At 52.1% G+C, this 17,379-nt stretch overlaps 1 protein-coding gene across 1 annotated transcript in view; it reads right to left on the reverse strand.

Annotated features, from left to right (window-relative positions):
- INTS8 (integrator complex subunit 8) overlaps window positions 1-17,379 on the reverse strand; it is a 197,671-nt gene that overhangs the window by 155,853 nt on the left and 24,439 nt on the right. Inside the window, exons 5-7 of the mRNA XM_075353053.1 lie at window positions 7,022-7,093; window positions 6,372-6,423; window positions 3,775-3,957 (exon numbers count right to left, since the gene is read on the reverse strand). Of these exons, the coding sequence (XP_075209168.1) occupies window positions 3,775-3,957; window positions 6,372-6,423; window positions 7,022-7,093 (307 nt within the window). The remainder of the gene's footprint in view (window positions 1-3,774; window positions 3,958-6,371; window positions 6,424-7,021; window positions 7,094-17,379) is intronic.

Below are 17,379 nucleotides of genomic sequence, written 5' to 3' on the forward strand. Positions count from 1 at the left end.
AAAGGAACTGCCTCCATTGCTGCTACCATCTTCCCTAGGAAGTGCATGAGGCGCCGCAAGGGGTGTGACTGGCCTTGAAGGAGAGATTGCACCCCTGTCTGTAGTGAACGCTGTTTGTCCAGCGGAAGCTTCACTATCGCTGAGAGAGTATGAAACTCCATGCCAAGATATGTCAGCGATTGTGTCGGTGTCAGTTTTGACTTTGGGAAATTGATGATCCACCCGAACCTCTGGAGAGTCTCTAGAGCAATGCTCAGGCTGTGTTGGCATGCCACTTGAGAGGGTGCCTTGACAAGCAGATCGTCTAAGTAAGGGATCACCGAGTGTCCCTGAGAGTGCAGAACTGCTACCACTGCTGCCATGACCTTGGTGAAGACCCGTGGGGCTGTCGCCAAGCCGAAAGGCAGTGCCACGAACTGAAGGTGTTCGTCCCCTATGGCGAAACGCAGGAAGCGCTGATGCTCTGGAGCAATCGGTACGTGGAGATAAGCATCTTTGATGTCGATTGATGCTAGGAAATCTCCTTGGGACATTGAGGCGATGACGGAGCGGAGCGATTCCATCCGGAACCGCCTGGTTTTTACATGTTTGTTGAGCAGTTTTAGGTCCAGAACAGGACGGAAGGATCCGTCCTTTTTCGGCACCACGAACAAGTTGGAGTAAAAACCGTGACCCTGTTGCTGAAAAGGAACAGGGATCACCACTCCTTCGGCCTTCAGAGTGCATACCGCCTGAAGAAGAGCATCGGCTCGCTCGGGGGGCGGAGATGTTCTGAAGAACCGAGTCGGAGGACGAGAGTTGAACTCTATCCTGTAACCGTGAGACAGAATGTCTCTCACCCAACGGTCTTTTACCTGTGGCAGCCAGGCGTCGCAAAAGCGGGAGAGCCTGCCACCGACCGAGGATGCGGTGTGAGGAGGCCGAAAGTCATGAGGAGGCCGCTTTGGGAGCGGTTCCCCCGGCGGTCTTTTTAGGACGTGACTTAGACCGCCATGAATCGGAGTTCCTCTGATCCTTCTGAGGCCTTTTGGACGAGGAGAATTGAGACCTGCCCGCGGACCGAAAGGACCGAAACCTCGATTGTACCTTCCGTGGTTGAGGTCTGTTTGGTTTGGACTGGGGTAAGGATGAGTCCTTTCCCTTGGATTGTTTAATGATTTCATCCAATCGCTCACCAAACAGACGGTCGCCAGAAAATGGCAAACCGGTTAAGAACTTTTTGGAAGCAGAGTCTGCCTTCCATTCACGTAGCCACATGGCCCTGCGGACTGCCACCGAATTGGCGGATGCTACCGCCGTACGGCTCGCAGAGTCCAGGACAGCATTAATGGCGTAGGACGCAAACGCCGACGCCTGAGAGGTTAAGGACACCACTTGCGGAGCAGACGTACGTGTGACTGCATTAATCTGCGCATGACAAGCTGAGATAGCTTGGAGTGCCCATACGGCTGCGAATGCTGGAGCAAAAGACGCGCCGATAGCTTCATAGATGGATTTCAACCAGAGCTCCATCTGTCTGTCAGTGGCATCTTTGAGTGAAGCCCCATCTTCCACTGCAACTATGGATCTAGCCGCCAGTCTGGAGACTGGAGGATCCACCTTGGGACACTGAGCCCAGCCCTTGACAACGTCAGGGGGGAAGGGATAACGTGTATCCTTAAGGCGCTTGGAAAAACGCTTATCTGGACAAGCTCGGTGTTTCTGGACTGCCTCTCTGAAGTCAGAGTGATCCAGAAACATACTCAATGGACGCTTGGGAGACCTGAAACGGAATTTCTCCTGCTGAGAAGCTGACTCCTCAATTGGAGGAGCTGGGGGAGAAATATCCAACACCTGATTGATGGTCGCTATAAGGTCATTCACTATGGCGTCACTTTCAGGTGTATCTAGGTTGAGAGCGGCCTCAGGATCAGAATCCTGATCTGCTACCTCCGCTTCATCATCCAGAGAGTCCTGAGACCCCGAACAGTGTGATGAAGTCGAGGGAATTTCCCAGCGAGCCCGCTTAGGCGGCCTGGGACTGCGGTCCGTGTCAGAGACCTCACCCTGGGACCTATGGGTCACCCCAGGAGCACTTTGCTGCTCCAACTGAGGGGGGCCTGGGGTCAATGATTCAACAGTGCCCGTGGCCTGAGTCACCGGTCTGGACTGTAAGGCTTCTAGTATCTTAGCAGACCATTTATCCATACTCTCAGACAGTTTGTCAGCAAATACTGCAAACTCCGTCCCTGTCACCTGGACAGTGGTAGCAGGTGGTTCCACCTGGGCCACCAGTAGCAGAGGCTCCGGCTGAGTAAGTGCCACAGGGGCCAAGCATTGCACACAATGAGGATCGGAGGAACCTGCCGGTAGTATAGCCGCACATGAGGTACAGGTTGCAAAGTAAGCCTGTGCTTTGGCACCCTTGCTTTTTGCGGACGACATGCTGTTGTCTCCTCTGAGTACAATCCAGGAGGGTATATAGCCAAAAATCAACAGTGCGACCGTACAGTGTAAATGTATAGCATATAAGCATATATATATATGTACACTTCGGCACTCAGTGGGGCCAGCACCCAGGTGCTGCTTACCGACCGCTCAAAGCGGTTGTGTGATCACCAGATTCCCTGCCTGGGCCTCCCAGAGCCGTGTTGTCTCTCCTCTCCAGCGTCAGAAGTGCTGACAGGAATGGCTGCCGGCGTTCTGTGGAGAGGAGGGGGCCGTGGGCGTGCCCCAGAAAGTGCGGGAATCTGATGCCCCACTGTGCTGAGTGAGGGGGGAGGAGGATACAAAGTATGCTCCAGCCCTCAGCGCTGACGTCCTGTGCAGCATCCCGCCCTTCCCCTGACTGGCAGGCCTGGGGGCGGGAATATGCGATACTAGGCCGCAAAAGCCGGGGACTAAAGTTATAAGAGCGGCCGGCAAATAAGCGCGGCCGGCGCGGTAGTCCCCGGCGCACTAACACACCCAGCAGTGCTGCAGTGTGTATGGTACAAGCGCTCCATGCGCGGTCCCCCAGGGGGACACAGAGTACCTCACAGTAGCAGGGCCTTGTCCCTGACGATACCCGGCTCCTGTCCAGCAGATTCCCCAGGGGCTGCGGAGGGAGCACGGTCCCAGTGCCTGGAGACCGATTAGGATCCCACTTCACCCAGAGCCCATTAAGGGATGGGGAAGGAAAACAGCATGTGGCTCCTGCCTATGTACCCGCAATGGGTACCTCAACCTTAAGAGCACCGCCGACCAGAGTGGGGTGAGAAGGGAGCATGCTGGGGGCCCTGTTATGGGCCCTCTTTTCTTCCATCCGACATAGTCAGCAGCTGCTGCTGACTAAGATGTGGAGCTATGCGTGGATGTCAGCCTCCTTCGCACAAAGCATAAAAACTGAGGAGCCCGTGAGGCACGGGGGGTGTATAGGCAGAAGGGGAGGGGCTTTACACTTTTAAGTGTAATACTTTGTGTGGCCTCCGGAGGCAGAAGCTATACACCCCAATTGTCTGGGTCTCCCAATGGAGCGACAAAGAAAGACATATTTTCAGTTGTTTCACACTTGAAGTATTTCATTCCACATGTTTCCATTCATAGTTTTGATGTCTTCAATGTGAATCTACAATTTTTAGAGTCATGAAAATAAAGAAAAAAAAACTCTTTGAATGAGAAGGTGTGTCCAAACTTTTGGTCTGTACTGTATGCCGGCTGCTCTGTGTGACCCCAGCCTAAAAGAGACAGCCACCAACCGTCAGATATCTATCAGATATACACAAAAAGTACCATAAAGTGTCAGGATCTTATTACCTGGCATTGGACTTCTTCAAAACTGATCATCAGCCCGGCAGTAGAATTCTCCGTTTCACCGTTCACAACACCAGGTTCAGCTGCCAAAAGGTCCAGAGTCCTCATAGTGTGAATGTAGAAGGCTTTCTTTAGTTTTATGGCTTCTTCCAGCACAGTGATGGAGTCCTCGGCTTGTTCCTTCAGCTGCAGAAACAAGGTTTCAGGATGTAGTTATACAGAAGATATTATGAAGGCTTCAGCAAAAAGCTCCAGCAAAAAAGCTCCAGCTATGCAAAGGCAAGTCAGAAGAGACAGGATCCTCTGCCATCTGCTTTTTGTTTTTATTGAATGCATGTATTTGTACATAAAAATAATTTTTGCAACTTTGCTTCATTAAAGATTTGGCATCAGTTAGATTTTACAGACTATGTCCCAGGACGTGTAACTGATGCGTTCTGCAGCCATAAATCAGCTGACAGGCGCTCTGAAAAAGGGTTACAAACTCCTGTATCATAGCACGCTGATGGATGGATGGATTCTCAGTTATAGGGGTACTTCCATGTTTCACAGTTATCCCCTATCCATTGAATAGGGACTAACTTTCTGATTTCCAGGGGGTGAGGCTGGAGTGGTGGCTGATCATTTGCACCACCTCTCCATTCATTCCAATGGGAGTGCTGAAGAGCAGCTGAGTGCAGCAGTTGGCCTTCTCTGGTGCTCCCATAAAGAATAAATGGAGTGACTGTGCATAGGTTTGACCAGCATTCACACGAGGCACTTAAGAGACCCGATTCTTAGGATGAATGTGGTCCTAGAGGTAGGAAAGTTGCCCCCATTCCATAGAAAGGGGACATTCAAACTTGAGAAAACCGCTTCAACTCTTTCTACAGTCAACCCAGACCGTAGAAATCAAAGGGTGCAACATTAAATAAAAATAAAGGTCTCAAAGTGTACAATGTCTGCAATGTACAATATCTTTAATATGCATATGAAATACAAACAAGATATTAAATGGAATGGGTTCACCTTCTGTATATAAAGTCACTCTCCACCCTTGAGTTGAAATGTGGCATTACACTGCTCATGTATGGCCACCTTACCTAGTGCCCCCACTTTACCTCCGCTGTCTCCTCCACTGAAGACTTGCATTTCAGTGCTTCTGAATCCAAAATGTCCATAGTAGTGTTATCTTGGATAGTGGCAAGTCCAAAGCACATCTCCGCAGCACATGGCAACGCTCAGACTTACCACTACTGTGGCCATCTAGGATGTAAGAGGACCACAATGCCGATTTAAGCCAAGCAGGGAAAATAGAGGGCACCAGGTAGGACGATTACACATGTATATTTAGTCACTTTACAGAGCCAGGGTCCCTTTCATTATTTAGTTTTACAGATAGAAGACTGAAAGGAGATACAAGTCCAACAACCTATAACCTCACGTATTGCCCCAGAGAAAGGCAAAGACCCCATTACTGCATGATGACATGTCCTGCAATTCACATACTTTATCTTTAGGGATGATCGAATACCTCAAATATTTGGCTTGGCGAATACTTGCCGTATAGGTCACCGCTATTCAACTATTCGCGAATATTTGATGTGCAATGTAAGTTTATGGGAAACCCGAATAACAACTATTCGGAACTATTCGGGCTTCCCTTAGATTTACATTGCGCATCGAATACTCACATAGCGGCGACCTATTTGTCAGATGTTTGCAAAGCCGAATATTTGAGGTATTCGATCATCCCTATTTATCATCTTTAGAAGAAGATGTAAAAGACTAAGGAGTGTGTTACACGCTACGATATATCGGACGTCGGGGGGGTCACGTCGTTAGTGACGCACATCCGGCATCGTTTGACATATCGTAGCGTGTGACAGCTACGAGCGACTGTTAACGAGCAAAAATACTCACCTTATTGTTGCTCGTTGACACGTCGCTCATTTTCATAAAATCGTTCCTCCTTCTGCGCGCAGGTTGTTAATCGTTCCCGAGGCAGCACACATCGCTCCGTGTGACACCCCGGGAACGACGAACTGCAGCTTACCTGCGGCCGCCGGCAATGCGGAAGGAAGAAGGTGGGCGGGATGTTTATGTCCTGCTCATCTCCGCCCCTCCACTTCTATTGGCCAGCTGCCGTATGACGTCGAACGTCCCTCCCCCTTCAGGAAGGGGGATGTTCGCCGCCCACAGCGAGGTCGTTCGGGAGGTAAGTACGTGTGATGCGGGTTAACGACTTTGTGCAATACGGGCAACAAATTGCCCGTGACGCATAAACGATGGAGGCGGGTGTGATCGCTCATGCGATCGCACGATATATCGTCCCGTGTAACGCCGCCTTAATACAAGTCCATCCAGTGTAGGTAATCCACAGAGTTATACCCATGAGCAGATCTCTCTCCTTATAGTTTGTTGCAGTCTATCAGTGTCTCTGTCTCAAGTACCGAGGCTACAAGGCCAGTACTCAGCTACAAGAAGCGAGTTCCTCGGATAGGGCTGCAGTGCCCTCTGCTGGTAGGAATAGGCAAACAGCATTATTTCTATATAATTCCACATTATTTCCAAGGTAGTAGACCCCAGACCGCTGTACTGTAGGCGTGTGATGCACCTACCACTTTCAATATATTTTCGGTCAGCTCCTTTTCTTGCTGCATTTGATTCATTCTGTGAAAACAAACCAAAAATTATAAGAGTTACATTTTTAATCAGCCAATAAATATACAGGGGAACTGGATCCAATGTGCATGATGTGGGTATACAGACATAGGATACTGACAAAAGTAGAAACACAACATGGGCAGTGTACTTTACTGGATGCCTCTTTTTTGGAATACAAAAAATGATTCTGTACAGTCCCCCTAACACATTTCTAAAAATTGGAGCATTTAGGCACATGTGTGGGCGGCACGGTGGCTCAGTGGTTAGCTCTGCAGTCTTGTAGCGCTGGGGTCCTGGGTTCAAATCCCACCAAGGACAACATCTGCAAGGAGTTTGTATGTTCTCCCCGTGTTTGCGTGGGTTTCCTCCCACACTCCAAAGACAAACTGATCGGGACTTTAGATTGTGAGCCCCAATGGGGACAGTGATGATAATGTATGTAAAGTGCTGTGGAATAAATGGCGCTATATAAATGAATAAATATTATTATATTATTTTATATAAACCACACAATGTAATAATTGTGAACATGTGACCCAATTGCCATATCAGGGCGACCAGACCTTTCCCTAGACAGAAGCAAAAGGGCTCAGCCCTGACTTACACATTGGGCTGCAGTGGACCTTGTTTAATTGGCTTCACAGGAAAGCTGCTCTGCACAATGGTCCGGATCGCCCTGTAGGAGAGAAAACACAAATACATCAAGCTACGTACAGACAGCGCTGCCAATGCACATATTACGGGTATAGATCAATGTCATAACACTCATCCGAGATACTACAGTAACTAGAGTGAAAATACAGTGGTGTGTGTGAAACTAAAGAGCAAAAATAAAAAGTAAAAAAAAAAAAAAAAAAAAAAAAGCCATTTAAAAAAAAAGAGGGAAACCTGATAAAAATGTAAGAAAAAGAGAATTTTGTTTACTTACCGTAAATTCTTTTTCTTATAGTTCCGTAATGGGAGACCCAGACCATGGGTGTATAGCTTCTGCCTCCAGAGGACACACAAAGTACTACACTCAAAAGTGTAGCCCCTCCCTCCGAGCATATACACCCCCTGGATAACCAAATATAGCCAGTTTAGTGCAAAAGCTGAAGGAGAGTAGCAACCCACAAGTAGAGATAGAGCAAGAACCGGAACAACCGGAGCCTCTGTCTACAACAACAGCTGGTGATAACACGCGGAACAAGAAACTGCCAACAGGCAACAGGGAGGGTGCTGGGTCTCCCACTACGGAACTATAAGAAAAAGAATTTACGGTAAGTAACAAAATTCTCTTTTTCTTCATCGTTCCTATGGGAGACCCAGACCATGGGACGTCTCAAAGCAGTCCATGGGTGGGAATAAACAGAAAACTGAGAAGTAGGCGAAACCTAACTTCGCAAATGGGCAACAGCCGCCTGAAGGGTGCGTCTGCCCAAGCTCGCTTCTGCCGAAGCATGAGCATGCACTTGGTAGTGCTTCGAAAAGGCATGCAGACTAGTCCAAGTGGCAGTCTGACAGACCTGCTAAGCCGTAGCCTGGTGCCTTGAAGCCCAAGAGGCACCGACAGCTCTGGTCGAGTGTGCCTTGATCCCCGGCGGGGGAGGCACTCGAGTACACTGGTAGGCATCGGAAATGGCTGACCCAATCTAACGAGCTAGGGTCGGCTTAGAAGCCGAGAGGCCCTTACGCCGACCTGTGGTCAGCACAAAAAGAGAGGTGCACCGCCTAAGAACAGCGGTGCGAGACACATAGATCCGGAGCGCCGCACGAGTATGCAACGCTTTTTCAAAGCGATGAACAGGAGCCGGACAAAAGGAAGGCAGGGAAATGTCCTGGTTAAGGTGGAAGGAGAAACCACCTTAGGGAGGAAGTCCGGAGTCGGACGGAGAACCACCTTGTTTTGATGAAAAACCAAAAAAGGTGACTCCGAAGAGAGTGCAGCCAAATCGGAGACTCTTCCGAGGGAAGTTATGGCCACTAAAAAGACCACTTTCTGTGAAAGACGAGACAAAGAAACCTCCCTAAGAGGCTCAAAGGGGGGTTTCTGGAAGCCGTGAGGACCAGATTAAGGTCCCAGGGATCCAAAGACCGTCGGTAAGGCGGCATGATGTGAGATGCGCCCTGTAAGAAGGAGCGCACCTGAGCCAGCCGGGCGATACGCCGCTGGAACAACACTGGCCGAGCCGAGACCTGTCCCTTGAGGGATAGTCCTAGCTGCAGACCGGACTGTAGAAAGGACAGGAGGGTCGGCAAGGAAAAGGCCAAGAAGCATGGCCGGAAGGGTGACACCAGGACAGGAAAATTCTCCAGGTCCTGTGATAGATTTTGGCCAAGGAATACTTCCGAGCCCGAGTCATAGTGGAGATGACTTCAGGAGGGATACCAGAAGTCGTCAAGATCCAGGACTCAAGAGCCACGCCGTCAATCTGAGAGCCGCAGAATTCTGGCGGAAAGTCGGACCTTGTGAGAGAAGGTCTGGACGGTCCAGGAGATGCCACAGCACCTCAACGGACAGATAGAGCAGGTCAGGGTACCAAGCTCGCCTGGGCCAGTCTGGAGCAATGAGAATGACCAGACGGCCCTCCATTCTGATCTTGCGCCGGACTCTGGGCAAGAGCTAGAGGGGGAAACACGTAAGACAGACGAAACTGGGACCAATCTTGAACCAGCGCGTCTGCTGCAAAGGCCTGAGGATCGTGGGAGCGAAGATCCACTTCCGGAGTGCCCCAAGTGCGGCAGATTGACCGAAAGACTGCCGGATGCAGAGCCCACTCGCCGCTGTCCACGGTTTGACGGCTGAGATAATCTGCCTCCCAGTTTTCCACGCCTGGGTTGTGGATTGCGGATGTGGTGGACCTGGAATCCTCCGTCCACTGAAGGATGCGTTGAACCTCCAACGTTGCCAGGCGGCTGAGTGTCATGCCCTGGTGGTTGATGTAGGCAACCGCTGTGGCGTTGTCTGACTGGACTCGAATGTGCTTGCCCGCCAACTTGGTGAAAGGCCCAGAGAGCTAGAAGCACAGCTCTGATTTCCAGCACATTGATCGAGAGGGCTGATTCGGACGGAGTCCAAGTGCCCTGCGCTCGGTGGTGGAGATATACTGCTCCCCAGCCGGATAGACTGGCATCCGTGGTGAGGATCACCCAGGACGGGGCCAGGAAGGAGCGTCCCTGAAGATAGAGGGGCCGAAGCCACCACTGAAGGGAGCCCCTGGTCTGTGGCGACAGAGCCACTAACCTGTGCAAGGAGGAAGTCCGCTTGTCCCAACAGCGGAGAATGTCCAGCTGCAGAGGACGCAGATGGAACTGGGCAAGGGAACCGCTTCCATTGACGCCACCATCTGACCCAGTACCTGCATTAGGTGCCTGATGGAATGACGGCGGGGCCTCAGCAAGGAGCGCACCGCTAGTGAAGGGACTGCTGTTTGACTAAGGGCAGCTTCACAAGTGCCGGCAGAGTCTCGAATTGCATCCCTAGGTCGGAGTCAGAGTGGACTTGGGAAAAAGACAAGCCACCCGAATTGGACTAGAGTGGCGAGAGTGAGCGAAGCACTCCGCTGACGGTCTGCACAGGATGAAGCCTTGACTAGAAGGCCGTCCAGGAAAAGGGATGCCAACCCCTGGAGGTGGAGGTGGAGGCAACCACAGCTGCCATGACCCTGATGAATACTCGAGGGGCCGTGGCTAACCCGAAGGGAAGAGCCACGAATCGGAAATGTTCCTCTCTGATTGCAAAACGTAGCCAACGCTGGTGTGAAACTGCAATTGGCACATGCAGATAGACATCTCTGATGTCGAGGATGCAAGGAATCTCCTTGGGTCATTGAGGCAATGACCGATCGCAGAGACTCCATGCGAAAATGCCGCACCTGAACATGCTTGTTGAGAAGCCTGAGATCCAGGATGGGCCGGAAGGAACCGTCCCTTTAGGGGACTAGGAAGAGATTTGAGTAGAAACCTCTGAACCGTTCCCAGGCGGGAACCGGTACAATTACTCCGTTGGCCTGCAAGGATGTCACGGCCTTGAAGCAGGGGGGAGTTGACAGAAAAAAATCTGTTTGGGGGGCTGGATAGAATTCTATCCTGTAGCCGTGGGAGATGATATCCCGCACCCACTGATCGGAGACGTGTTGAAACCACATGTCGCCAAGTGGGAGAGCCTGCCACCGACCAAGGACGTTGCTGGCGTGGCCAGATAGTCAAGAGGAGGCTGCCTTAGTGGCAGCAGCTCCTGCGGTCTTCTGAGGACGCGGCTTCGTGCGCCAGTTGGGTTTTTGGTCCTTGGCTGAGTTAGTGGACGAGGCCGAGGGCTTAGAGAACGACCAGTTGGAGGAACGAAAGAAACGAAACCTCGACTGGTTCCTGCCCTGGACAGATTCCTGGATTTGGTTTGTGGCATGGAAGTACTCTTCCCGCCAGTAGCTTCCTGAATAATTTCATCCAGTTGTTCACCGAACAGCCTGGGCCCAGCAAATGGGAGCCCAGCAAGGTACTTCTTTGAAGAAGCGTCTGCCTTCCACTCTTGATGGATAGCGAGAGAATTGGCCGAAGCCTCCAGCAAGGCAGACATGGCATAGGATGAAATAGGCTGAAGCCTGGAAGTTAAGGCAACCATCTCAGGCATAGAGTCCCTGGTGAGGGAATGCATCTCCTCTAGAGAAGCAGAGATGGCTTTGAAAGCCCACGCTGCTGCAAAAGATGGGGAGAACGAGGCCCCTGCCGCCTCATATACAGATGGCGGTCAGTGGAATCCTTAAGAGAGTTGCCATCAGCCACTGAGAGAGGGTCTCCTTTGGTGAATGAGCCCACTCCTTGACCACCTCTGGTGGAAACGGAAAACGGTCATCAGAACCACGCTTTGGGAAGCGTCTGTCAGGACAGGCTCTGGGCTTGGTCACAGTGGCCTGAAAACTGGAGTGGTTAAGGAACACACTCCTTGTTCTCTTAGGCAAGGTATACTGATGCTTTTCTGCCAGAGAGGGGAGCTCCCCTGATACAGGCGGATTGAGGTCCAGTGCAAATATAATGGACTCAATCAAATCACTAGCATCTGCGTCACTTTCGGACAGATCAATGGGGTACATGGAGGTAGCGTCCGAGCCCCCAGTGAAGGCATCCTCCTTGTCCTGCGAGTCAGCTCGTGAATCAGAGCCGCGGGACGAGGAAGGAGGGGGGACCCTGCGTCTCCATTTTAGGAGGACGGGGTCTGAGCCAGATGAAGAATCCTCTGTGAGCTTTGCTGAGCGAGCCGTAGCAGCAGAAGCGCCCTGAGAAGGGGGCTGATGCATGCTCAGCAGTGTCCGGGACATCTGTCCCCTGGAGAGAGGGATTCTACCCAAGCCGGGGGTTCAGCCACCGGAGCCGGAGCAGCCGGAGGGACCACTGGGGATGAGCCTCCAGGCTGAGGCACCACCATGTTAGAGCAGGCATCACAATGTGGTTATGTCCTCAGTACAGGCAGTACGAGCCTACATGCAGTGCATATTAAGTACAGCCTTGCTCCTCGTGTGAGACATGCTGCTGAAGTGGGGGCTCTGAGCCAGAATGACCCCCAGCAGAGTATATACGCAGAGTATATAAGCAGGTCCACAACCGGAGGTTGTGGCTTGCCAGACCGTTAGACATTGGGACATCTCTGTGCCCTCCAGATCCCACAGCCCGGACCCCCAGGGAGATGGCCAGCGCCGATCGCTGTCACAATGTGGTTTATGCAGACATGGCATAAGAACGCTGATAAAATGGCGCCGGAGCGAGGAGAGGGGGCGGGGCCTACTCTAAGAGCGGGATCCGGAGGGCCAAGGAGATATACAGGGGAGGGAATATTACCTCAGAGAGGAGTAACCCTCTCCTGTGTCGAACGGCCGCTGGGCGGAGCCGCACTGTCCCTCTGCATGATTGGCAAGCAGGGGCAGTGAAAACGAAACTAGGCCTCAGGCGAAGCCGGGGCCTAAATTTAACGATGCGGCCGGCGAGCAGGCACCATCGGCGCGGTTCTCAGGTGAAAACCGGAGAACCGGCCGGAAATGTCACAATAGATACACAGCACACTCTCCCCAACAATAAAGTACAAGGGACTCCCCGATAACGTCTCAGATACTTAGCTTGTGAGACGCAGGGCCAGGTCCCTGAGGGATGAGTGCTCCGTCCGGCAGGATCCTGAAAGGGCTGCGGATGGAGACCGGTCTCCTGCAAGGCAGGGAGAACCGTGCTGGCTCCCACTTCAAGCCAGAGCCCGAGGGATGGTGAAGGAGCGCGGCATGTAAGGCTCCAGCCCTGAAATCAACCTTAACAACACCGCCGACACAGTGGGGTGAGAAGGGACATGCCGGGAGTCCAGGCTTGGACCCGCTTTTCTTCAAACTCTTTCCAAAAATCAAAATCAGATAAGAATGCATGTGTGGATGTGTGCCTCCTGAACACAAAGCATTGAACTGGCTATATTTTGTTATCCAGGGGGTGTATATGCTCGGAGGGAGGGGCTACACTTTTGAGTGTAGTACTTTGTGTGTCCTCCGGAGGCAGAAGCTATACACCCATGGTCTGGGTCTCCCATAGGAACGATGAAGAAAACGGCTATGTTCACATGTTGGGTTTTTGCAATTTTATTTAATCCGAATAATCCAATTATCAGCCTGAATAAAGATGCTCGCAATCAGGTGAGTAAAGCCTAAGCCACATTGCGAGAAAATCGGTGCGAGTAGAGTGTGATAAAACGTCACATTCCACTCGGACCAATATTAGCCTGTGTGTGAGCGCACATGAGCGATTATTTTCTCATCCCTAAATCGGACTGAGAAAACAATCGCAACATGCTGCGACTGTAATGCGACACCACGCGTGCAGAGCGAGAATCGCAACAGCCAGCTACGGAGGAGAGAGGGAGAGAAATCCTTTCCACCCCTCCTCAGTGCCAACCCACCCCTCTGCACAGCTGGCTCGCCCCTCCGTAGCTGAGGTCTGCACGCACAGTCGGACCTCAGTCGCAAGGATACTAGCATGACACTCGGCTCCTGCTGTGCTGCCAGCGCGAGCCGAGTGTCATGCGAGCATCGCAATAGTGCCCCGTGTGGCCCCGGCCTAAACTATATACACCAGAAGAGAAAACCATGATGTACAGAGACAGAAGGAGCATAACTACAATGGTTCTGTTCCCCTCACTAACTCATTGGCCCGTGTATGACTGCGTTTTTTCTCTCCTTTCTCTTTATTGAATAATGGTAAAACTGTAATACTGTGAATTTTGTAAATTATGGCACAGAAACGTAGTGAATTTGCGCACACCACATGGTTGAATGCAGCCTAAAGGGGGCTTTACACGCTGTGACATCGCTAATGCGAACTCGTTGGGGGTCACAGAATTGGTGACGCACATCCGGCCGCATTAGCGATGCCGTTGCGTGTGACACCGATGAGCGATTTTGCATTGTTGCAAAAATGTGCAAAATCGCTCATCGGTGACATGGGGGTCCATTCTCAAATATCGTTACTGCAGCAGCACCGCATGAACGAGGAACCTCTCCTTACCTGCCTCCCGGCCGCTATGCGGAAGGAAGGAGGTGGGCGGGATGTTACGTCCCGCTCATCTCCGCCCCTCCGCTGCTATTGGGCGGCCGCTCAGTGACGTCGCACGGACCGCCCCCTCAGAAAGGAGGCGGTTAGCCGTGACAGCGACGTCGCCGGGCAGGTAAGTATATGTGACAGGTCTGGGCGATGTTGTGCGGCACAGGCAGCGATTTGCCCGTGTCGCGCAACAGATGGGGGCGGGTACCCACACTAGCGATATCGGGACCGATATCGCAGTGTGTAAAGCCCACTTAAGGCTGCTTTCACACATCAGTTTTTTGCCGTCCGGCACAATCCGGCGAAAAAACTGATGCGACTGATCCGTCGAATCAGTTTTTTCCATCCGTTTCTTCCATTTTTCGATGGAACCATTGTGATACTGAGCATGCTCAGTTTAAAAAAGAGAATTTTGTTTACTTACCGTAAATTCTTTTTCTTATAGTTCCGTATTGGGAGACCCAGACATTGGGTGTATAGCTTCTGCCTCCGGAGGACACACAAAGTACTACACTAAAAAGTGTAGCTCCTCCCTCTGAGCATATACACCCCCTGGATAACCAGATCTAGCCAGTTTAGTGCAAAAGCTGAAGGAGAATAGCCACCCACAAGTAGAGATAGAGCAAGAACCGGAACAACCGGAGCTTCTGTCTACAACAACAGCCGGTGATAACACGTGGAACAAGAAACTGCCAACAGGCAACAGGGAGGGTGCTGGGTCTCCCAATACGGAACTATAAGAAAAAGAATTTACGGTAAGTAAACAAAATTCCCTTTTTCTTTATCGTTCCTATGGGAGACCCAGACATTGGGACGTCTCAAAGCAGTCCATGGGTGGGAATAAACAGAAAAACTGAGAAGTAGGCGGAGCCTAACTTCACAAATGGGCGACAGCCGCCTGAAGGATGCGTCTGCCCAAGCTCGCATCTGCCGAAGCATGAGCATGCACTTGATAGTGCTTTGAAAAGGTATGCAGGCTAGTCCAAGTGGCAGCCTGACAGACTTGCTGAGCCGTAGCCTGGTGCCTGAAAGCCCAAGAGGCACCGACAGCTCGAGTGTGCCTTGATCCCCGGCGGGGGAGGCACCTGAGTACACTGGTAGGCATCGGAAATGGCCGACCTAATCCAACGAGCTAAGGTCGGCTTAGAAGCCGAGAGGCCCTTACGCCGACCTGTGGTTAGCACAAAAAGAGAGGTGCACCGCCTAAGAACAGCGGTGCGAGACACATAGATCCGGAGCGCCCGCACCAGATCCAGAGTATGCAACGCTTTTTCAAAGCGATGAACAGGAGCCGGACAAAAGGAAGGCAGGGAAATGTCCTGGTTAAGGTGGAAAGGAGAAACCACCTTAGGGAGAAAGTCCGGAGTCGGACGGAGAACCACCTTGTCTTGATGAAAAACCAAAAAAGGTGACTCCGAAGAGAGCGCAGCCAAATCAGAGACTCTCCTGAGGGAAGTTATGGCCACTAGAAAGACCACTTTCTGTGAAAGACGAAACAAAGAAACCTCCCTAAGAGGCTCAAAGGGGGGTTTCTGCAAGGCCGTGAGGACCAAATTGAGATCCCAGGGATCAAAGGGCCGCCGGTAAGGCGGAATGATGTGAGACGCGCCCTGCATGAAGGTGCGGACCTGAGCCAGCCGGGCGATACGCTGCTGGAACAGCACTGACAGAGCCGAAACTTGTCCCTTGAGGGAATTGAGGGATAGTCCTAGCTGCAGATCGGACTGTAGAAAGGACAGAAGGGTCGGCAAGGAAAAAGGCCAAGGAGCATGGCCGGAAGAGCGACACCAGGACAGGAAAATTCTCCAGGTCCTGTGATATATCTTGGCCGAGGAAGACTTCCGAGCCCGAGTCATAGTGGAGATGACTTCAGGAGGAATACCAGAAGCCGTCAAGATCCAGGACTCAAGAGCCACGCCGTCAATCTGAGAGCCGCAGAATTCTGGCGGAAAAACGGACCTTGTGAGAGAAGGTCTGGACGGTCCGGAAGATTCCATGGCACCTCTACGGACAGATGGAGCAGGTCTGGGTACCAAGCTCGCCTGGGCCAGTCCGGAGCAATGAGGATGACCCGACGGCCCTCCATTCTGATCTTGCACAGAACTCTGGTCAAGAGAGCTAGAGGGGGAAACACGTAGGACAGACGAAACTGGGACCAATCTTGAACCAGAGCGTCCGCTGCAAAGGCCTGAGGATCGTGGGAGCGAGCCACGTAAACCGGAACCTTGTTGTTGTGCCGGGATGCCATTAGATCCACTTCCGGAGTGCCCCACTTGCGGCAGATTGACTGAAAACACTGCCGGATGCAGGGACCACTCGCCACTGTCCACGGTTTGACGGCTGAGATAATCTGCTTCCCAGTTTTCCACGCCTGGGATGTGGACTGTGGATATGGTGGACTTGGAGTTCTCCGTCCATTGAAGGATGTGTTGAACCTCCAACATTGCCAGGCGGCTGCGTGTCCCGCCTTGCTGATTGATGTAGGCAACCACTGTCGCGTTGTCTGACTGGACTCGGATGTGCTTGCCCGCCAACAGGTGGTGAAAGGCTAGGAGAGCTAGAAGCACAGCTCTAGTTTCCAGCACATTGATGGAGAGGGCTTATTCGGACGGCGTCCAAGTGCCCTGCGCTCGGTGGTGGAGACATACCGCTCCCCAGCCGGATAGACTGGCATCCGTGGTGAGGATCACCCGGGACGGGGCCAGGAAAGAGCGCCCCTGAGACAGAGAGAGGGGCCGAAGCCACCACTGAAGGGAGCCCCTGGTCTGTGGCGACAGAGCCACTAGCCTGTGCAAGGAGGAAGTCCGCTTGTCCCAACAGCGGAGAATGTCCAGCTGCAGAGGACGCAGATGGAACTGGGCAAAGGGAACAGCCTCCATTGACGCCACCATCTGACCCAGCACCTGCATTAGGTGCCTGATGGAATGACGGCGGGGCCTCAGCAGAGAGCGCACCGCCAGATGGAGGGACTGCTGTTTGACTAAGGGCAGCTTCACAAGTGCCGGCAGAGTCTCGAACTGGATCCCTAGGTACGTGAGGCTCTGGGTCGGAGTCAGAGTGGATTTGGGCAGATTGACAAGCCACCCGAATTGGGCTAGAGTGGGGAGAGTGAGCGAGACACTCCGCTGACAGTCTGCGCTGGATGAAGCCTTGACTAGAAGGTCGTCCAGGTAAGGAATCACTGCCAACCCCTGGAGGTGCAGAACCGCAACCACTGCTGCCATGACCTTGGTGAATACCCGAGGGGCCGTGGCTAACCCGAAGGGGAGAGCCACGAATTAGAAATGTTCCTTTCCGATTGCAAAACGTAGCCAACGGTGGTGTGAAACTGCAATTGGCACATGCAGATAGGCATCTCTGATGTTGATGGATGCCAGGAAATCTCCTTGGGTCATTGAGGCAATGACTGATCGCAGA

The sequence above is a fragment of the Anomaloglossus baeobatrachus genome, chromosome 6 (assembly GCF_048569485.1).
Source record: "Anomaloglossus baeobatrachus isolate aAnoBae1 chromosome 6, aAnoBae1.hap1, whole genome shotgun sequence".
In the NCBI taxonomy this organism is placed as follows: domain Eukaryota; kingdom Metazoa; phylum Chordata; class Amphibia; order Anura; family Aromobatidae; genus Anomaloglossus; species Anomaloglossus baeobatrachus.